This window comes from Oratosquilla oratoria, chromosome 31 (genome assembly GCF_046742065.1).
Source record: "Oratosquilla oratoria isolate Oo_2021 chromosome 31, ASM4674206v1, whole genome shotgun sequence".
NCBI lineage: Eukaryota > Metazoa > Arthropoda > Malacostraca > Stomatopoda > Squillidae > Oratosquilla > Oratosquilla oratoria.
In genome coordinates, this window is record NC_134807.1 from 554,521 (window position 1) to 578,335 (window position 23,815).

The 23,815-nt window shown below is 40.6% G+C and overlaps 1 protein-coding gene across 5 annotated transcripts in view; it reads left to right on the plus strand.

Moving 5' to 3' along the window:
• LOC143041399 (WD repeat-containing protein 20) overlaps positions 1-18,730 on the plus strand; it is a 35,747-nt gene extending 17,017 nt beyond the window's left edge. For 2 of the 5 annotated variants that reach the window (XM_076213225.1, XM_076213228.1), the window contains exons 3-4: positions 1,617-2,870; positions 16,042-18,730. In XM_076213225.1, coding sequence (XP_076069340.1) covers positions 1,617-2,870; positions 16,042-16,134 — 1,347 coding nt within the window. In that variant the 3' untranslated portion in view covers positions 16,135-18,730. The remainder of the gene's footprint in view (positions 1-1,616; positions 2,871-16,041) is intronic. The other 3 variants (XM_076213226.1, XM_076213224.1, XM_076213227.1) reach the window with 3 other exon arrangements.
• Positions 18,731-23,815: the final 5,085 nt, after the last annotated feature.

Sequence of the window (23,815 nt, forward strand, 5' to 3'; positions counted from 1 at the left end):
TAAACTTTTTCCAAGCAGCCCTGAAGTTCCTGATACCAAAAACCTTCATGTATTTAAGGTTTTTCTATTAACCCCTTCATTATGGTGGCATAATTCATGGATTATATTCTGTCCAAGAGCAAGAGATTTCAAGCAGCTAATGGGATGAACTCAGAACTGAAGGGGTCTTGATTGAACGAGACCTTCTGGGTAGAATTACCGTATTTTACGGCTTACAAGATGCACTTTTTTTCCTAAAAATACCCTGAAAAATGCTAATGCGTCTTCCAAGACGAATGTCGTATTGCAAGGCAACACCCAGGCTCATGTAAGCTTGGACACTTGACCGATAGCGACCTTGATTTGTATGTTGAGTCATTACACTATGATGTTAGCTTAAGTACTATTTAATTCAACCTTTTAAATTATGTAAACTCAGTACTTAGCTGTTACAAGTATTCCAATAGCATAATCCTTCCTGGAGCCTACTCGGTGTGTGGAGAAAACGGGCCGTTCCCTCGTCTCATAGCAACACACACATACACACGAACGCACGCAAATGCCAGGTGCCTTTATCAGTTACCACCAGGCTATCATACGTGTCATAAGATTTTTTGTCCTGGAAATTATCACCCATGGCTAATTCATCAAAATGGTTTAGTTATACTATCGCATACAAGCTACAAGTTGTACGATATGCCAAAGAACACTGTAAAAGAGCAGGAGAAAGACACTTTGGAACACCGCCTACCGAAAAAATGATTCGGCAGTGGAGTTTTATATATCTACATCCATATTTTTGAAATTTTTATCTTATTTTTATGAAAATAAAACCACCCTTGGACAATGAAAAATGTATAGTATATTTACTAATCGCCAACCAGTATCATCGCCATACAAACAAAATCAGACAAGTGATTTCATAATGTAAACAGCTTGCTTCTTATGTTTTTGTGTTCAGTGGTTGGATATATGGTGGATGTGTTCTTGTATGAGAATGACTTCTTTCTTTTTCTTAGAAATTTCTTTCAAATATTAGGGTGCGTCTTCCAAGATGCAGCGTCTTGCAAGCCGTAAAATACGGTACTCATCTCGAATGCATAAATCCATCTGCTCATAGGCAATATAGAATCTATAAATTATTTCACCATATTGAAGGAGTTTAGCACCACTTTAGATGTACTGCTAAATTCTGCAGTGGCAGTATCATAAAACAGTGAGATCTAACTGAGGTGCAAAATTTCCAACATAATTGTGTAAACTTGTCTCCACTTGAATTGACAAAGATCCTATAAACAACATAAAATGAATCATAAGGAATTATACCTGATTGCACTAAGACAACCTCAATAGAACATATATACTTGGAAACCAAAATCCTTCTCATGAGACAGCACATGAGAATGATAGGCACACAATTATATGTAAGAATCCTTGAATCCTCCCACCTGTCACACCTGTTACCATTTCCTGTGCTTTGTTTTGTGATGCTTGCAGGGTGCCTATATTTGTCTTCATGATTGTAAGAAACATGCTGGCTTGGTGAAGTCAAGGGATAAGGTGTTGAGATGGGAGGGGCATTAGCTATATTTGTATTTACATGCAGATTGTTTATATTATTTCTCCTTCTTTTTCAGCGGTTAATAGACAAAACGAAAGTGACGTGTATACGATGGCTGCCAGGTTCCCCCAACCAGTTTCTAGTCTCCCACAGCAGCGGACAGATGTATGTTTACAATGAGGAATTGCTGTGTGTGCTTGACCGCCCTCATTACCAGCTTTTCAAGCAAGGGGAAGGTTATGCAGTGTATACGTGCAAGACCAAGAGTACACGAAACCCATTGTACAGATGGGTTGTGGGTGAGGGAAGCATTAACCAGTTTGCCTTCTCACCATGCTCCAAGTACCTCGCTGTTGTTGCACAGGATGGATATCTTAGAGTCTTCAACTTCGACACTATGGACCTTGTAGGCTGTGCGCGCAGTTATTATGGTGGACTTCTGTGTGTGTGTTGGTCTCCTGATGGTCGTTATGTTGTCACAGGAGGGGAGGATGACCTCATCACTATCTGGTCCTTCCATGAAAAGCGCGTGGTGGCACGGGGACAGGGACACAAGAGTTGGGTTACAGTGGTGGCCTTCGACCCATACACAACCCTGTATAGTAGTGATGTGGACACCTACGATTTATGCAATGAGGACACGACCAAACATAATAGTTACGTTAATGACTATCGCAAAGGCAATAGCACACCCAATTCCAGATCAAATTCTAATAGAAACTCGGTAGCATCAGATAAGTTAAATCTGTCGGTGTTGAGTTATAGACTTGGGTCAGTAGGTCAGGACACGTTATTTTGTCTGTGGGACTTGAAGGATGACTTGTTGAGGCAACCTTACAGGCGACCACGGTCTAGTACAGTGGTGAGTAGCAGTGGGGGGGTGGGGGGGCAGCAAGCAGGACAGCAGCCAACAACAGCAAAGTGCAACAGTGTTAAGGAATCTACTGCTCTGTCAGATTCATCACATCACTCCCACTCTTCGAACTCCTTAACTGCAAAGCTGGCCAACCTAAATTTTGGAGAGAAGCGGGATAAGGAGAAAGGGGAGAAGGATCACAAGAGAAATCTCAGTTTGGCATGCAAGAACTCAACGTCCAATTGCAACAAGTCGTCCACACAAAAGAACCAGACTAGCAGTGGGGACACAGATAGCTTCAAGAGGATTGGTAGTTGTGTGTGTCCACGATTGGATGAGTGCCCAGTTTTGGAGCCATTGGTGTGTAAAAAGATTGGACATGAACGGCTGAGTGGGCTTGTATTCAGAGAAGATTGCATCGTGACCTCTTGTCAAGATGGCTGTGTACTCACATGGGGCCGACCAGGAAGACAGGTAACCAGTGGCAAAGTTGTAGCAAAAATATTGCACTCAAAGAGAATGTATTAACCTTTAGTTAGAAGCTTGATTACTTAAATTTTTTATAATATTTGTAGTTATGATTTAACATAGATATTTATTGTTTGCGTGTATATATAGTTTTTGTGTATCCTATTCACATTAGATTTTCAAATTTGATACATCAAATGACTTTGTTATGACCAATGTCAGACAGTTTTGTTGAGTGTAGAGGAACCCTTGCATGTGAATGGGATATACAGCTATCTTGAATGAACGAGGGACCACTGATTAGTAGTGGTGGTCGTCCTGCAAGATGGATAGCAGAAATAATGTTTCCCCTGCTGACCATTCATTTTCAAAACCTCCTCCTCACCTCCATCAGGAGACATGGTCCCTGCTCTGGTCCCCAAGATGACTCACTCTCTCTCTCTGCTAAATTATCTGCATTTCTTCAACTTTTATTTCTCGCCAATTACTTTCAGCTGGTAACACAGAAACAGACCCACTCATATGTAACATAGGCAACAGTCCAAATTTCTTCCAGAGAAATCTGTAGGAGGGCCCTAAGATCATGAGCAGCTGCTCTGGGGCTTCAGGTTTCCAGTCAGTGAAAGTAAAGGCAACAATTGTTATCATGACCCATTTGCACTAAATTTGATGATATATTGATTTTGTTCTGGCTAATGCCAGATGATTTTATTCAGTGTAGAGGAACCCCTAGTTTGTGAAAGGGGCTTGAGTAAACCATTACCTCTAGCTCATTCATACCAATTGAATAAAATTTTATATGTTTAACAATTTTATTTTGGCCAGTGACCGACAATTTGTTTGAAATTAGAGGAACTCCTAGGTTGGATATACATTTACATAATTGCATTTACCTATTTGTAATGTGCAGGGAAAGAGTTCTAATGAGGAATACAAACTTTTTTTTTAAGGTGTGATGGAAATGGAGTATGTGAGGATGGAATGGGTGGGAGTAGTTTTTATGCCTTTGTTTTTTTGGCTACCACCTTTGTACATACATATACCAAGGCTTTTTCCCCCTTACAAGGGAGGTAGCCAAAAAGGAAAAGGCATAAAATCATTCCCACCCATTCCATCCCTGAATACACTCCACAGCCCTCTACCCTCCCTCTCATCTTAGCACCTCCCGGATGACGGGTCATCCCTGCATCTTGTCTACTGCCCTGGGTCAGAAGCAGTGTCGCAAGACACAGCACATCCACAGCAAGGCCGCTTCATTAAATCGGCGACCCCCCCTCTCCGTCCCCCCATGCATAAAAAGAGAAGACGGGGAGAAATCCCTTCGGGCTGCGTCAAATTTTGCTCACACATACTACCTCACCCCCCATCCCCCCACCCATTCCACCTCATGCATCACAACATCATCCATATACAACCATTCTCCATTCACCCGTCTTCTGTCCTCTCCCGTCCTTCCTCAACAGACATTCCCCTCTTCCCCAAAGCCCCCTTCACCCTATCCATCCACCTCATCCTAGGATGTCCCCTCATGTTCACTCCCTCCACATCTGCCTTCCATACTTCTTTTACTAGTCTTTCTTCACTGATTCTTTCCATGTGTCCAAACCATCCTAATACTCTTTCATCAACCCTATCTCCCAGCTCCCTTTCCACCCCTGTTCTCTTCCTCACCTCATTTCTCACTCTATCCAGCCTAGTAACCTCCATCATACTTCTCAGATACGTCATCTCAAACACCTTCAAACTCCTCTCTTCTCTTATGTTCCATGTTTCTGCCCCATACAGTGCTGTTGGCACAATCACTCCTTCATAAGTCTCCTCTTAGCATCCATTCCCAAATGTCTATTCCTCATTATATTTTTTAATCCACCAAGGCATTTACTCGCTTCTCTCAATCTACATTCTACCTCCACCTCCACTTCGCCTTTTCCTGCCACATTTGCACCCAAGTATCTAAAACTATCCACTGCCTCCAGTTGCTCTCCCTTAACCCCTTCCGTACGGTGCCGCATACGTAGGCAGCATGAGGAGCAAGTGGATATGCGAGGCTGCCATATCGGCGTCTTGATTTTATTTATTGTAGTTGCCCCTGCGTAATGACATACTCTCTAAACTGTCTTCATCACATTTTCTATGGTTATCAAAATTCACGGGTGAAAGAGAGAACGATCGATATAAGCGGTGACTATATTTTATGATGTGAGTATTATTACGACACATCGTACGTCTGGCAGATAATGCTGCCCGTGAGATTTTGGCCCGGAGTGAAGAGGTTAATGCTCACTTCCAGTCTGCTGCTACTTTCACCCCTTGAACATCTCATCACCTTACTTTTACCCACATTTATCTTCAGTTTTCTTCTATCACACACTCTCCCAAACTCTGTCACCAACTTCCTCAATCCCTCCTCTGATCCTGCCACAAGTGCAGTGTCGTCTGCAAACAACAGCTGGCTCACCTCCCACTTTTCTCCATTTTCTTTAACCATCTCCAATCCCTGACCCACCACCCTTGCATTTACCTCACGCACTACCCCATCCATGTATAAGTTGAACAGCCAGGGTGACATAACGCATCCCTGACGAAGTCCCACCTTTACCTCGAACCACTCACTCTCTCCATTTCTAATCCTGACACAAGCTCTACTACATCTCTTAGAAGCTTTCCTCCTATCCCGTATATCTGCAAAACCTCTCACAGTGCCTTTCTGTCTACCCTGTTTTAAGCCTTTTCCAGATCCATAAAGGCCCAAAAAACATCCTTCCCCTTTCCTATAGCTTTCTCACATATCTGTCTTACCACAAAGATCTGATCTACACAACCTCTACCTGTCCTAAATCCACACTGTTCCTCACCAATTACTCCCTCTATTCCTCTCCTAATCCTCTCAATCAAGATCCTCCCATAAGCCTTCCCAACTACACTTAACCACTTCCATACGGTGATGCCTACATAGGCGTCATGAGGAGCAAGTGGGTACGCGATGATGCCAACGTCGGCATCTTGATTATATTTATTGTAGTCGTACCTACGTAACCTCCATTCTCTCTAAAATGGCTTCATCATATTTTCTATGGTTATCAAAATACACGGGTGAAAGAGAACGAATGATTGAGCACTGACTTTATTTTTTATAATGCAATTATTATGATGCAACATAGCACGTTGGGCAGCTAATGCTGCCAGACGTGCGATGTGCCCTGGAGTGAAGAGGTTAACAAGCTAATCCCTCTGAAACTACTTTCACATTTGTCCCCTTTTCCCTTGTAAAGTGGAACTATACAGGCACTCCTCCAGTTCTGCGGCACTCTACCCTCTCTCCAGCAAACATTAAATAACCTCACCAGCCAGTCCACCATCACTGTACCTCCTTTTTTTTTAGACATTCTGTATGGCATCCATCCAGACCAGGTGCCTTACCTACTTTCATCATCTTAACAACTGCCTTCACTTCATCCTTCCTTATTTCCCCTCCATTTTCCTCACTCATCTCGGTCATTTTCATAGCATTTCCCACTGCAACTATCTTTCCATCCCTATCCTCCTTCACATTTAGCAACTCCCTAAAGTATTCTGCCCATCTTCCCCTTACTGCCTTCTCTTCCATTATCATCTCTTCATCTGCACCTTTTACCTTTTCTTCTCTACTTGATTCACCTCCTCTTCCTCTCTTAATTTCTTTCCAAAACATCTTTTTATTACTTTCAAAATTTTCTGTCATACACTTACCCCATTTCACATCTGCTCCCCTCTTTGCCTCCTTTACCTTGTGCTTTGCTTCTCTTTTCTTTTCTTTGTACCTCTCATATGACTCCCTCGTCCTATTTTGTAACCAATCTGTGCAAGCTCGCTTCTTCTCTTCTACAACCTTCTTTGTTTCCTCATCCCACCACTCACTACCCTTCCTTCTATTTCCTCCTGTCCTTCTTGTTCCACACACCATCTTTGTACACTTTGTGACTCCCTCCTTGAACCATCCCCATTATTCCTCCTCCACTCCTAGCTCTACTCTATCCTTCACTCCCTCCCACTCCTCCCTCAGCTTCTTCTTGTACTCCTCCTTTTCCTTTTCATTTAAAGAGTTCACTCTAAGCACCTCCCTACCTGTTGTCCTTTTCCTCTTTCTCCATCTATCCTCCACTCTCCACCAAAAAATGATCTGATATTCCCCCACCCTCTCCCCTTAGCACATGTACATCCTTAACTCTTCCTATCATACTCCTATCTACCACTACATAATCCATTAGCACTCTTATCTACCACCCTTCCATCCACCATCCTCTCCCATGTGTACTTATGCTTGACTTTCTTCCGAAACACTGTATTTGCTATCATCAATTCTCTTTCTAGACACATCTCCACCATCAACTCTCCACTATGATTCTTTCCTGGAACTCCACATTTCCCAACCACTCCATCAATTGGATCATTTCCTACCCTAGCATTAAGGTCTCCCAGTACTAATACATTGACATTTCTCCCTAATCCATCTATGCACTCATTTAAATCTATCCAAAAAGCCTCCCTTATATACTCTTCTCACTGCCAGGCCCATATGCACTTACAAAAACCCACATCTCCTTTCCCAGTTTCACCTTCATCCACATTATCCTTGAGGAAACCTTCCACTCCACTACACGTTTAACTATCTCTTCACTTACTAGTATAGCCACCCCTTCCCTCCCTCGCCCTCTCTTCACTCCTGATAACCTCCCACTTACACTCCCAAACTTACACTTGCCCTTCACTTTCAACTTAGTTTCACTCAAAGCCAACACATCCATCTTTCATCTCACAAACATACTACCTATCTCTTCCCTTTTACTCTCATCTGTACCACATCCATGCACATTAAAAGACCCAAACCTTAGGGTGCTGGTTGGAAAACTCTTAGACCCTCTTATGCCTTTACTTTTTTTAGGAATGTCCCCTGTGGGGCTACAGGGAGAAGGATGCCTGGTCCCAATCCCCGTCCCTTTATTCTCGCCTCTTACGATCCAAGTGGAAATACTTGGTGGCAGTATTCTTTTCCCCCACCATAGGGTAGGTAGGCAAAAAAGGAAATGAGTATTCAGAGAAATTGTACAAGGGGTTAGGGGACAGCATAACAGAGGTACTGTTGTAGTATGAAAGTGTCATCATGTCTCAATGAGCAGAGTTGTCCTCTATCACAGACTAAATGACATGTGGTTCTGGTCCGTAGGGGCGCCCCATATAGACCCTAAAGTATCAACTGTATGCTACTTTGCCACAATAACATGTAGCCAATACCCCCTTTGTAAGGGGGAAAAAGCCTTTGGTATATGTATGTACATTTGAAACTGTTTATGGATTTAGTTTGGTCAGTATTAGCTTCTTCTGGATGCTTGCTGGCTGAATGGGTTAGAGCAGTCATTCTCAGTTTGGGCGATTTTTGAGCTCGGGGGAGAAAAACGTCACAGGTATTGCTTCTAACTGACAAATTTTAAGCCTAATATAAAAGATCTAGCAGCAAAGCACCAGCTGGGCCCAAGGATCTCGTTAAAACACAACGTGAGTAAAACATTTTAAATTAGTTGTTTATCATTGTTACAATAATTTTTAGTATTATTTTCCAATTAAGGGGGGCGATCCTTTTTTTTCAATTGAAAAAGGGGACGATATGGCTAAAAAGGTTGAGAAACCCTGGGTTAGAGTGTAGCTAGTTGTGGTGTAGGTCAAGGTGATAGCAGTTTGAGCTGTGCTGCCAGAGAGTTGGACCAAGGACATAGCTCATTAAATTCCAAGTGCATAGAGGGATTAGGGAGAAATGTCAATGTAGTGTGGAGTTCCAGGAAAAAATTGTAGTGGAGAGTTGATGGTGTAGATGTGTCTAGAGAGTTGATGATAGCAAATACAGTGTTTAGGAAGAAAGTCAAGCATAAGTACATATGGGAGAGGGGGGTGGATGGAAGGGTGGTAGTTAGAGCATTAATGGACAATATAGTGGTAACCAGGAGTATAGTAGGAAGAGTTAAGGATGTACATGTTCTAAGGGGAGAAAGTGGAAAAATATCAGATCATTTTTTGGTGAAAGGTAAGTTGAGAGAGGAGAATAGATGGAGAAGAGGAAAATGACAGAAGGTAGGGAGGTGCTTAAAGTGAACTGCTTAAAATATAAAGAAGAGATGTAGTACAAGAAGAAGCTGAGAGAGGAGTGGGAGTGAAGGATAGAGTAGAACTAGGAGTGAAGGAGGAATGGGGATGGTTCAAGGAGGGAGTCACAAGGTGTGCAAAGATGGTGTGTGGAACAAGGAGGATGGGAGGAAATAGAAGGAAGGGTAGTGAGTGGTGGAATAAGGAAGCAAAGAAGTTTGTAGAAGAGAGGAAGTGAACTTTCACAGATTGGCTACAAAATAGAACGTGAGAATCATATGAGAGGTACAAAGAAAAAAGAAGAGAAGTAAAGTATAAGATAAAGTAGGGAAAGAGGAGAGTAGATGTGAAATGGGGTAAGAGTATGACAAAATTTTGAAAGTAATAAAAAGGTGTTTTGAAAATAAATTAAGAGAGGAAAAGGAGATGAATCAAGTAGAGAAAAGGTAAAAGGTGCAGATGGAGAGATGGTTATGGAAGAGAAGGCAGTAAGAGGAAGATGGGCAGATTATTTTAGGGAATTGCCAAATGTGAAGGAAGATAGGGAGGGAAAGGTAGTTGCAGTAGGAAACACTAAGAAAATGACAGTGATGAGTGAGGAAAATGGAGGAGAAATAAGGAAAGATGAGGTGAAGGCAGTTAAGATGATGAGAGCATGTAAGGCACATGGGTTGGATGGGTGTCATACAGAATGTCTAAAAAAAGGAGGTACATTGATGGTAAGATGGGAGGGAGGGTGGAGGGAAGTTGAGTGTATTTAGGGATGGAATGGATGGGAATGATTTTGTGCCTTTTTATTTTTGGCTACCTCCCTTGTAAGGGGGAAAAGTGTATACATTGATGGTGGACTCACTGGTGAGGCTATTTAATGTTTGTTTAAGAGAGGGTAGAGTGCTGGAGGAATGTATGTTTAGTTCCATTTTACAAGGGAAAGGGTGTGTGAGTGTAGTAGTTTCAGAGGGATCAGTTTGTAAAGTGTAGTTGGGAGGGTCTTGATTGAGAGGATTAGGAGAGGAACAGAGGGAGTAATCAGTGAGGAACAGTGTGGGTGTAGGACAGGTAGGTGTTGCATGGATCAGATTTTTGTGGTAAGACAGATATGTGAGAGAGCATTAGGAAAAGGTAAGGATTTTTTTTTTCCCTTTATGTATTTGGAAAAGGCTTATGACAGAGTAGACAGGAAGGCATTGTGGGAGGTATTGGAGATATATGGGATAGGAGGAAAGCTGTTAAGAGCAGTCACAAATTTTTACAAGATTAGTAGAGCTTGTGGTTTGAGGTAAAGGTGGGACTGCCAGGGATGTGTTATGTTGCTTTGGCTGTTCAATTTATACATGGATGGGGTGGTGCAAAAGATAAATGAAAGGATAGTGGGTTGGAGATTGGAGATAAGATAAACACCATATGAGGACGGAGCCTTTATTTGTACGACGTTTCGCTTATTACAGCTTTTTCAAGTACAAGTTGAGATACAAATGCTTGAGATTAAATATGGGAAATGGAGGGAACGGGGAGAGAAAAGGGGGGAAAGGAAGAGGAGGAGGAGGAGAAGGGGGGGGGATTGGACACTGGGAAAGGATGAGAATGCTGGCCCAAATGTCCGTGGGCGAAATGTCCACAAAGGGTGGTTTAGATATTTAATATTTTGCTGGCCATGGGTATTAGGGGAATAATGTGAGACGAGATGTTAAACATGCCTCACATTATTTTGCGACAGGGCAGTGGGCAAGATGTAGGGGTGACCCATCATCCAGGAGGAGCCAAGATAGAGGGAGGGAGGGGGTGAATGGGAGTGTAGTATGTGGGGATGGAATGAGTGGGAGTGGTTTTTATACCTTTGTTTTTTGGCTACCTCCCTTTAGTATATATGTATGTATGTACAAAGTACTCTGTAAAGGTCATCCTAGCCTCCTGATAGAGTAGTTTGTGACTAAACTGAATCAGTATTAGCTTCTAAGCTATTTCAGGAGTTAATGCATTTGTATGAAAAACTATTTCTTGACTGCCTTTATTTTTATTTATTTTTTATTTTATTTAATTTCAATTTGTTCCCTTGATCTTATGACTCATTCTAGATCACTAGATTTCATCTTGGATTTATGTATTCCCTATAATGTCCTAAACAGTACTATCAAGTCACATTATATAAGGGAGGTAGCCAACCAAGGCTTACAACCTCCCTCCACCCAATTTACACATGGATGGGGTGGTGTGAGAGGTAAATACAAAAGTAATGGGTAGGGGACTGAAGATGGTTAAAGAAAATGAAGAAAAATGAGAGATAAGCCAGCTGTTGTTTGCTGATGACACTGCACTTCTAGCAGGAGGTAGTAAGGAAGTTAGTGACGAGTTTGGGAAGGTGTGTTACAGAAGTAAGTTGAAGATAAATGTGGGTAAATATGATGGCAGCAGATTGGAAGTGAGTATTGAGGGAGAAAAACTGGAGGAAGTGGATAACTTTAAATACTTGGGGGCGAATGTGATGAGAAAGGGATGAGTGGAAGTGGGGGTGGAATGTAGATTGAGAAAAGCAAGTAAATACCTTGGGTGAATAAAGATTGCAAAGAGAAATAGATATTTGGGAGATTGTATGAAGGGGTGATTATGCTGACAGCACTGTATGGGGCAGAAATATGGAAAATAAGAGAGGAAGATATGGAATCCTGAGAAGTATGGTAGGGGTACTAGTCTGGATAGAGTGGAAAGGGAGTTGGGAGATAGGGTTGCTGTAAGAGTGTTGGGATGGTTTTGACACATGGAAAGAATGAGTGAAGAAAGATTAGTAAAAGCTGTGGAAGGCAGAGATTAAAAGAGGCGTGGAAAGCTGAGGGGGTGACCAAAGATGGGGTAAAAGGAGTATTGGGAAAGAGGTATCTGTTGAGGAAGGAAGGGAGAAGACAGAAGATAGGGGTGAATGGAAGATGGTTGTGTATGGATGATGCTCTGATGCAGCTTGAAGGGATTTCTCTCTGTCTTCTCTTTTTTTGCATGAGGGGATGGAAAGGGGGGTTACTGATTAAATGAAGTGGCCTTCCTGTGGCTGTGTTGTGTCAGGGCAGTGAGTGAGATGCAGGGATGACACATCATCCAGAAGGAGCCAAGAAAAGAGAGAGAAAGGGGTGGTGAATGAGAGTATAGTATGTGGGGATGAAATGGGTGGGAGTGGATTTATACCTTAGACTTTGGCAACTCCGTTGTCTGTGGAGGCAATGTAAGAATCATACGAATAGAAGACTGCAGGTTATTACAAAGAGATCTAGAGAGTATGTGACTGAAGCCAAATTTGGAAAATAGACTGCTCCAAAATATGCAAAATATTGAAAACAACCAAACATTACAAAGATATCAGTGATTCATTCAGTGAGAAATGAAATAATTATAAAAACAAAATAGGAGAAGGGTCTGGAAATGTTGGTCATAGATAAAGTGTCACCTGACAGACACATCAGGAAAATTATGTTGATAAACATAATTGGCATATCACTGCATCAATGGAGAGATAATGAAAAAAACTCGAGAACCTAATCTGAGATTAGAATACAGTGGTGGTGTGGTCTGTGCCCAGAATGAAGGATATAGATGAGATCAAGAGTAAACAAAGAACAACAATTAGATATACCCAGTCTAATATATGAACCATATAAGGGAATGTGAAGTATTGGACCTGTCATCATTAAAAAAATCATAATTGTGGTGATAATGTCAGTGAAAGGAGTAGATAAAACCAACATAGATAATCTGTTGGTTTAGGACAGGAGGGTGTCAGAAGATGATGGGAACAAATTAGAGAAGACTCACCTTGAGTATTTAAGAAAGTGTTTTCTGTATTAACTAATGTATATACCAAAGGCTTTTCCCTCTTACAAGGAAAGTACCCACTCCCACCCATTCCACTCCTATCCACTACCCTTTCCTCTCTCTCATCTTACCTGCTTATGGACAACTGGTCATCCCTTTATCCCACCCAATATCCTGGGTCAGAAGCAATGCAGCATCTGTACAGAAAACATCCCACAAGATGATGTTGATAACCAGATGTGTCAAATGTGTCAAATCAGAAAATAAAGTCCAATCTAAGATTAAGCAAACTGAAAGGTAATTTTGGTGAAGAAAAAGTGATGGGATTCTGTGAATATTGGTCCTTCCCTGTACATTACAATTAGGTGAGTACATACATAAGTTCACAAATTTGTGATATTTTATTTGATCAGATGTACAGGAACTTGTTGAATCCAGTGATTTTCTAACATCCTTTCTGTATTTGAAAAGTATAGAATACCACATACTGTCAATAGTTTTGTTGACTAAGCATGAAAATTTTGCCTATTGATGTTGCTTGTTACTGTTTTGTAAAGATTTTTTGTGTGAGTAAATATGATTAAGCTCTGCTGCATTGGAAATATGACAGTCTTTCATTATATATGTATTACCAGAAAAAATGTCATAGGAAATGGAATAGGATGCACAGTAAATGTGTATTGATTAATATATTTCTCTTTTTGTTGATATTTGCAGCACTACTGACTTGCACTAACACACACACACACACACACACACACACACACTTATGGGAGATATAATTGCAAAGAAATATGTTGAGAAGAGATGACAGTGAAAGGTGGAGAGGATCAATGGGGCAAATGTATTACTCAACATGACTATAGAACATACAGTGACACAATTGGTAAAAGAAAACCTTAGATATAGAAATAATGAAAAACCGTCAAGACTAGATTTACTATTTATGTCAGAACCTGAGATAGTAGACAATATTGAATACAAGACACCAATTGCGAAGATAGTAAAATGGACTCTGAGAACCTTAGGAAATTTTTTCTTAAAGTGAGCTGGGAAAAATTCATGTGGGCTCCGTTGTTTGTCTGTTGGGTCATGGGGTCATCTATTGTCTTGAGTCTAACCTGAACTATCTCACCAACATCATTCCTGAGGAGGACATCTATTCCTTTCACTGGAAGTTCCACTACTACATCGCTCACTGTCTCACCATCTATTTCAAGTAATACCTTAGCTATGGGTGCTAATGTTGTCACTCCTGCTAATCTCATGGTGAACTGGTCTATGTGCCTATTTTCTAATCCTGGTATCACATTTGGCCTCACAATGGTGTGGGAAATGAACTAGTTGTTGTTTGGTGAGGACACTGTGCTTCTGGCAGGGTTAGAGGGGGGATTAAGGGAGTTAGTGATGGAGTTTGGGAAAGTATGTGATAGGAGAAAGTTGAAGGTAAATGTGGGTAAAAGGTGATGAGATGTACAACAGGGTCAGAGGGGGGATTAAGGGAGTTAGTGATGGAGTTTGGGAAAGTATGTGATAGGAGAAAGTTGAAGGTAAATGTGGGTAAAAGGTGATGAGATGTACAACAGAAGAGGATGGCAACAAGTTGGAAGTAAGTCGTATGTGGCAGGAAAGGGAGGAATGGATGGAGGTGGAAGTAAATTGTAGAGTGAGAGAAACAAGTAAATACCTTGGGTGATTAAAAAGTGTCATGAGAAATAGACATTTGGGAATAGATGCAAAGAGGAAATTATATTTACTTAGTTTATCTTATGGGAAGGGGAGCTAAGCTCGTGGTGTCCCATCTTTGTATCCCTCCATATCCAGTTTGCTCTTGAATTCTTGTATTGTTTTTGCACACTTTTTTCATCTAATTTGTTCCATACATCCACCACTCTGTGGGGAAAGCTATCATTTTTCTATAATTGTCCTTTTTAAGCTTCTTTTCATGCCCTCTTGTGTTTCTCTTATCCCAATTTAGTAAAGGGTGATTGTGCCAGTGGTACTGTATGGGGCAGAGACTTGGAATTTAAGAGAGGCAGATAGGAAAAGTTTAAATGTGTGTGAGATGAAATGTCTGAGAGGTATGGTAGAAGTTACAAGGTTGGATAGAATGAGAAATTAGGAGGAGAGCAGGTGTGGAAAAGGAGTTGGTAGATAGGGCTGATAAAAGTTGGGATGGTTTGGATGCATGAAAAAAATGGGGGAAGAAAGATTAGTAAAAAGTATGGAAGGCAGAGGTAGATGGAGTGAATTTGAGGGGATGACTGATAATGAGATGGATAGATGGGATGAAGGGCATTGAGCAAGAGGGGATGCAATTGGGCAAGGAAGTGAGAAGACAGGAGATAGGAGTGAGTGGAGAAAGGCTGTGTATAGATGATACTGTGATGAAGGAAGGGGGATGGGGTAGGGTAGGCAGTGGTTATGTGTGAATAATATTTTGATGCAGCCTGAAGGGATTTCTACCTGTATTCTATTTTTATGCATGAAGGGACAGAGAGGGGCCATCACCGATTAAGTGAAGCAGCCTTGCTGTGGATATGCTGTGTCTTGCATCATTGTCTCTGACCAGGGCAATGGGTAGGACACAGGGATGGTCTGCCATCCATGAGGAGTTAAGATGAGAGGTGAGGAAAGAGTGGTGGATGAGAATATAATAGGTAGGAGTGAAAGAAGTGGGAGTGGGTGCATGACTTTTGACTTGGCGACCTCCCTGTGTATGTGTATAATGGGAAAAGAAATGGCCAAGATAATGAATATGGGAAGTGTAATGGTAGATTTATTGATAAATACAACAAATAGAAATTGTTGAAAAAGTAGAAATACAATGGGTGGGAGACTTTAATTGTAGAGAATGGGAAGTGGGTGGAAGTGAGGAATAATGGAGCAAAATATTGTTGCACATAGCAGTTAATAACATCATGACCCAATTGGCAAAAGAACCAAGATTACATTAGCAAGACTGTCTAAACAAAAAACAAAAGATCATAACAAGAAATCTTAAAGTTATTGAAACAATAAGCAAATGAAGGAAAAGAGATGAGATCCCATGAGTATTGTGCCAAACCTGTTTACAAAAACTAGGTAAATAGATACACATGCACAGATATGCACACACACACACACACATACACAGACATGCACACACACACACACACACACATACACATAATTAGACTTGTTTTATGCTTGCCACACATGATTCTGTTTTAATGCTTATCAACCAGCCACTGTATGACTAAAGTAGTTTGTGTGTTTGTTGCAGCCGCCCAGCAACCAACACTCCTCGCCCAGTCCTACGTCAGCTCGGGCCATGGGGGGCGGGGGACCTATGGCTTCCGGTGGAACTGTTGTGTGAAGCCCGGGTCTCACTGTGGTCCAGTCCCTTTGGCCCCATTGTTTGTATGTGAGGCATGGTTTTGTCATTTGTGTCTGCGTGTGTGGGAGTCCATATGTGTAAAAGTCATGATTGTGATGTTTTCTTGTGTATATAAGTGACTGGTGATCCACTTTATATGTGAGACAGTATCTTGTTATAGTGTTCACACTAACAGTGAAGTGTGACATCTTTGTTATGATGTGCGTGTGATGGTTGGAGTGGTTTAGGGTGTGCTAGTCCTGTTGTTCACTCTGAAGACTCATTTTTGTTGTTATGTGTATGGTTTCTGGCTAGGTTTGGATTTGTATGAGTTATGAGTTACTGTACTGGGAGGCTGTAGTGGAGATAGTGGTAGATTTTTATCATAGGTATTGAAAAGAAAAGAAAAATATGTATTAGAACACCTATGTGCTGAGACCTGAAGAAAAGGATGCATGGTGTCAGGACTGCATGGTTGGTCACCATGGTAATGATGTTAGTTGTGACAAGTCCCAAGATGTTACAGGTTAAAAAAAAAAATATGTCATAAATAGCACTCGAAGAAGAGATTAAGTAACACGTGTAATCACCTTGCAGTTTAACATGGACCCAGTGATTTTATTAATGGATTGTAACTGTGGTAGCTTGCTGGTAGATGGAAGGACAGTAAAAATTGTCTTGTGTAGGAGCTGTAAAAAAAAAAAAAAAGTGTTTGAATGAAAACTGACTTGTGGCTGTTCAAACAGAAAACCTTGGAAGATAGATTTGTATGAATTGTGGAAAAGGACAGGAGTAGAATTTTAGTAAGGTTAGTTATGACACCAAAGATTTACTGTCATTTACAAGTGGGGTTGAGTGTGCAGAGGACAAGACACAAAACTTTGCAGTCAGAACCAGCAGTTTGTTTATAGATTAAGTGATATTTGGAAGAATGATCTTTATAGCTTTATAAAAGAAGGTTGAATATTTAAAACAATTCAAGGAATGGATGGAAACAAGAAAGAAGATTGTTGAGAAGATCTGCTGTCCCACCATAGTTTTTAACCAGTTTGCCAACTTTTAATTGAGGTTTTGAGATGTGAATATATTAATCTAAACAATGAATAAGTAATGATACATCATTGAACATTGGTTGGCTAAGATAACTTCTTCAGTAGTGGTAACCAATGGTACAGTGTTTGTATGTTTAAAGAACCCAGTGCATGAATTATTTCTTTGTAAGTATAATGTTGAGCAGCACTAGTTACGAATGTTCATGAATATTTTGTATTATTAATGTGTCGTTATTTTCAGACCCTTTTACTTTCATTTAGGTGTCTTTTTATGATGAAGTTTGGTAAGTTAAGTGTTGCTCCAGCATGTGAATTCCCATGTATGGCCTCTTACTAACTGTGGTATGTTAGCCCTGACCACATGTGCTCTTGAAGACTCGATAGTTTGATTGATTTAGTTTTCATTCAGACATGATGAAAGTTGTTTGTGATTTTTTTTTTTTTTAATCGTTTCCATACAGACATTGCGAAAGTTGTTTGGATAAATATTGTACATTATCAGGTAGGTGAGACAGGAGTATTTTGAAATAGATATTTAACATCATGCAGTCAAGTTATGAACAACATCCTACACAGCTGTGTGATAAAGTAGCAGTAGTGATATTTGTTTTAACTAGTTGGTCATAAGAGGCTATCATTTGGTTATTTTCATAGAAAGAATATACATGTAGAAAGGAATTATAGATTTTAGTTCAGGCATTATGTTTTCTTTATAGAAATTTTATTGACTAGAATCTCGTAATGTGCTTATTATGATTTAGTGAAGACTTTGTTTTTGTTGTTGACCTGGTTGGTCGGTTTATCGTATGTTGTGAGACCAAAAGTGGGAGCCTGCATATGGTGGGTCCTGTGAGATGGACGTTGGGGGGGAATCATCTCCCCAGCACTCGTTTTAAAATCCCTCTAAGAGGCATCTTCATCCAGAGTTGCTGGCGCTCAGTCTCTGGGTCAGTCCAAAATATCTCTTTGACTGTCTTTCCTTTTTTTTTAGACAAGGCAAACTGCTCCACTTCCAGCCAGTCACATAGGAAGATTTCTATGCTCATGCAACACGAAAAACAGTCCAACATTTCTACCTGTAGCTGAATACTGAAGGAACTGCCAAGTATTCAGTCATTGAAACTCTAGGTAACAACAATTCTTGGTGTTGTTATTATTATTATCATTGTCAACATCATCATCTTCCTATGTGCATGTACTAGATCTCTCTCTCTCTCTCTGTCTCTCTCTCTCTCTCTCTCTCTCTCTCTCTCTCTCTCTCTCTCTCTCTCTCTCTCTCTCTCTCTCTCTCTCTCTCTCTCTCTCTCACTCTCTCTCACTCACCCCCCCTCTTTCTACTTGCTCCCTCTCACTCACTCACTCCCTCTCACTCACTCACTCACTCCCTCTCATTCACTCCCTCTCTCTCATTCACTCCCTCTCTCTCATTCACTCTCTCTCTCTCATTCACTCTCTCTCTCTCATTCACTCTCTCTCTCTCATTCACTCTCTCTCTCTCTCTCTCTCTCTCTCTCTCTCTCTCTCTCTCTCTCTCTCTCTCTCTCTCTCTCTCTCTCTCTCTCTCTCTCTCTCTCTCTCTCTCTCTCTCCCTCTCTCTCTCTCACTCTCACTCTCCCTCTCTCTCTCTCACTCTCCCTCTCTCTCTCACTCTCTCTCCCTCTCTCTCTCTCTCCCTCTCTCTCTCTCCCTCTCTCTCTCTCCCTCTCTCTCTTTCTCCCTCTCCCTCTCTCACTCTCCCTCTCTCTCTCTCTCTCCATTCTCCCTCTCACTCTTTATCTTTCTATCTCTGTCTCTCTATCTCACTCGCTCTCTCTTGGCTCCCTCTCTCTCTCGGCTCACTCTATCTCTCGGCTCACTCTCTCTCGGCTCACTCACTCTCTCTCAGCTCACTTGCTCTCTCTTGGCTCACTTGCTCTTTCAATGTTTCTCCTCCCTCTCTCTCTCTATCTCTCTCCTCCCTCTCTCTCTCTATCTCTCTCCTCCCTCTCTCTCTCTATCTCTCTCCTCCCTCTCTCCCTCTATCTCTCTCCTCCCTCTCTCCCTCTATCTCTCTCCTCCCTCTCTCTCTCTATCTCTCTCCTCCCTCTCTCTCTCTATCTCTCTCCTCCCTCTCTCTCTCTATCTCTCTCCTCCCTCTCTCTCTCTATCTTTCTCCTCCCTATCTCTCTCCTCCCTCTCTCTCTCTATCTCTCTCCTCCCTCTCTCTCTCTATCTCTCTCCTCCCTTTCTCTCTATCTCTCTCCTCTCTCTCTCTCTCTCTCTCTCTCTCTCTCTCTCTCTCTCTCTCTCTCTCTCTCTCTCTCTCTCTCTCTCTCTCTCTCTGCTCTCTGCTCTCTGCTCTCTGCTCTCATCTCCTCTGCTCTCATCTCTCCTCTGCTCTCCTCTGCTCCCTCCTCTGCTCTCCTCTGCTCCCTCCTCTCCTCTGCTCCCTCCTCTCTCTTCTCTCCTCTCTCTTCTCTCCTCTCTCTTCTCTCCTCTCTCTTCTCTCCTCTCTCTCTCTCTCTCTTCTCTCCTCTCTCTTCTTTCCTCTCTCTTCTCTCCTCTCTCTTCTCTCTCTCTCTCTCTCTCTCTCTCTCTCTCTCTCTCTCTCTCTCTCTCTCTCTCTCTCTCTCTCTCTCTCTCTCTCTCTCTCTCTCTCTCTCTCTCTCTCTCTCTCTCTCTCTCTCTCTCTCTCTCTCTCTCTCTCTCTCTCTCTCTCTCTCTCTCTCTCTCCCTCCTCTCTCTCTCTCCTCTCTCTCTCTCCTCTCTCTCTCTCTCTCCTCTCTCTCTCTCTCTCTCTCTCTCTCTCTCTCTCTCTCTCTCTCTCCCTCCCTCTCTCTCTCTCTCTCTCTCTCTCTCTCTCTCTCTCTCTCTCTCTCTCTCTCTCTCTCTCTCTCTCTCTCTCTCTCTCTATTTTTGAGTGTAGCACTTTTTGGAGGGATAGTTTTGTTCTTGGGTTGCCCCCCCCCACCCCCCATTTAGATTCCATTAATAAGAAAAGTGATAAATTCCATTCCTGTGTATGACTCACAGGTTTTGATGTTATCACTGCCCCCAGAATGCAGTATATTTTGATTAATAATTTTTTATGCTTTATTTGAGGAGTATGATACAAATATATCCAGGAAGAAAAGGTGCTCATGTAACAATGCAAATGCAGTATAGACATGAGGTAGTATATGGGTCAGAAAATGTGGAATGGATGATACAGTTAGCTTAAGTTTTGTTGCACAATTGTGGGAGGAAGAGGAATTGTGTGTGTTTCGGAACTTGGGTACCAGGAAATTTAAAGGTCCCTGTCACCTCAATAGTTCTTTCCATTTGTTTCATTATGGTGGCTGTATGGATGTGTAAAATGTACAATCTGAATTCAAATTGAATATAAATTATTACACAACTGAATACGGATCTTCCTTCCTGAAACCCAAATCTTATAGTGATTGTATAACAAGCTTAAGGAAAAAATAGGGGCAGTGATCACCTTTAGAATATTGGAAATGATCATCTGCTTAGCCAGATTACACATGGGTTTGGAGGTGTTGTCCTGTATCGCTACAGTAACTACCCAGCTCGCTATCAACTGAGTTTGGGTCAACACTTCTAGCCTCATGTATGATCATTGTGTCCTTTGCTGTAAGTGCATTCAGTTGCTTAACAATTAGTATTCATTTTGTGAATGCTTATTAGCTGTACATGTCCATATGGACACCTATTGAAATGGCTGGAAAGAATTATATAAGGGTGTCAACATACCTCTTGGAAGGGATTGCACACTATTTTGCTTGGTTCCCTTCAGATTAGCGTTCATAATTGACATACGAGCAAAGATTGTCTAAACTGGAACTACCAACCCTCGAACAAAGAAGAGAAAGAAGCAATCTATTGACAGAGAAGAAAAACAAGGGGACATGAAAAGAAACTCAAAAAGGACAGTTATAGAAGAGATTTGAAAAAAAAAAAATCTACACAGTGATGTCTTGAATAAATTGGACCAAACAATAGAATGAACCAGATGTTGCGAGATACAAAGATGGGTCACCATGAGCATAGCTCCCCATCCCATGTAATACAACTAGGTAAATACAAATGGTGATTCAAGGGACATGAAAGTAGTTTTGTATAAGGTATAGTACAATTAAAAATATATAGAGGTTTGGCTCTGAGCAGAGAATGAGCAATAATTGCAGATTTACCTATGACCACAGGAGTATGCCATACACTTTAATCCACTTTATATTATTTTGGGTAGGTCTTGCTACTTTCTCATGAGTACATGGAAGTAAAATTACTTGCTAATGAACAAGTTGTCAAAAGATTGCTGTTTTATTGCAGTTCAAGAGATGGAATGATGTACTTGTACAAAGTGACTGTAGTACTGATATAAACTCTTGATTTTATGGTGAATCCAGCACATAAGCTCCCAGCACGAGCTTAACGTACAAAGTATTAAAAAAAGTTATGTACAAAAGAATTAGATATTACAAAAAAATTAATCCAGATGAGCATCATCAGCTTTTCAAACAATATAGAAATGAAGGAATGAAGTAAACACATGTTGATGAAACTTAAACATTTTCATCTTATCCATCAAAATACTTTTGAATTGCTCATTAGTGGTTATGGTGCATCATTCTACTCAGTCAATGTTTCCAAAAAGAGTTAATCTTGTTTGCCTTGTCATGTTTTGGTTTCTGAGTGCACTCATGCAAAGAGCATGATCATGATGCTGTTTTGGCAACAATAAAAAAGATTCCTTTCTTCATAAACTGCTAATATAATATTGCAAAAAATTTGACAATTTCATGAGTTATGTATGTATGACTGACTCTTATCTTGGACCACCCTCAGCACACATTTTGCAGTGAACACTAAAGATATGGTTGCATTTTGGATGTTTAGATATTTGACAGGTTTTACATTCATTGGGATTATTGTAGATGCCATAAACCAAGATTCATTAATTTTTGTAGTCAGAATGGCTGTTGTAACTGAAAAAGAAGAGGGCCAAGAAATGGAACTTGAGTCGCTCAGGAAATTTCAGAATTGCATCCAATTTTCAGTGTTTGGTGGAAAGGTTTGGTTCCAGCAAAATGTAGTAATCTTTGGATTGCCTAAATTTTTTTCTTTTCTTGAATGCTCTTGATACTCTTGTGTAGCCCACAGATACACTTTTTCACTGTCCCTAGTATTTACTTAATTATAGTAACCATGATTGTAACCATGTTTCTTTGCCTCCTTATCAAACTTTGCATTACATTTGTTTATGTTGTTTGCCAGTATTATATTTTCATCCAGTTTGCTCCATTGATGGGGAAAGCTGTTTTTTTTTTTTTTAACATTTCAAACAATCGTACTTTTTCAGTTTTTCACTATATAATCTCTTGTTGAGCTTTCATCCCATACTAGCAGAGAGTATGTCTATTTTTTCTGTACCTTATCTGATCTGAATATTACTATATTACCTCTCCCTTTTTTGCTTTTCCAATGTGGAACATCCCAGTTTTTTGTTTCCTCTTGTCTTTTATCATTCTTTAGATGTGGTAACCACACTACTGCTGCATATTCGGTCTTGGACAAATTGGACTTTAAGTGTTTTTTCAACATGTCCTCCTCCATATATTGAAGTGCCACTCTTATATTCTTCAGCAATTTATATCTTGTCATTCTCTTTATATGATTTTCTGGCAATAGATCATCTCTGATTAAGAATTTTTTTTTTTATTTGCTATTAATTCAATTCCTATTTTATATCTTCTTGTTGGTCCTTTTTTTCATCTTGTCCTAGGTCCAGAATTTTACATTTTACTTGTTTTTTATATTAAAGTTCATCTTCCATTCCTGGCTCCATTCATGAGTCTTCCTGTAGCTGTTTACAGTCCTCATTGTTTTTCACTTAATGATCTTGGCATCATTTGCAAATAAGTTTGCTTAGTTGTTTATTCCATTCATTATATCAATATACAGTTGGAACATTAGTTTCCAGAACACCTCTGTGGTGGCTTTCGATTACATGGATGAGGAGATGGTTAAGAAAGTAACTGTTACACTGATAAGACCAAAATTAGAATATGCTGTATCAGTGTGGGCACCTACAACAACAACAAAAAAAACATAAGAAAATTAGAAAGAATCCAAAGAGCAGCGACAAAAATGGCACCCACACTTTCAAATCTGACATATGAACAAAGATTGGAGAAATTAATGCTGTCAACACTAAAGCAGAGAAGGGAAAGAGGCGATTTGTTGACCATTTTCAGAATTATGAAAGGGATGGAAGTTCTCGATATAGACGACCTATTAGAATGGGACAAAAGAGAAACAAGAGGACATGAAAAGAAACTAAAGAAAGACAATTACAGAAGAGACCTTAAAAAAACTAATTTCCCACACAGAGTGATCGATGTCTGGAACAAACTGAACAGAGAAACTGTGAATGCCAGAACTATACACAGTTTCAAGAATAAGCTGGATGTGGAGAGATATGAAAATGGGTCACTACGAGCATAGCTCCCGTCACGTAAAATACAATTAGGTAAATACAACTAGGTAAATACTAGTTACTTCTCTTCAGTGTGACTTCATTTCTCACTGTTGTTCTCATACATCCATCACTTAAGAGTTTTTTTTTTTTTTTTACCCATTTTAGTCTA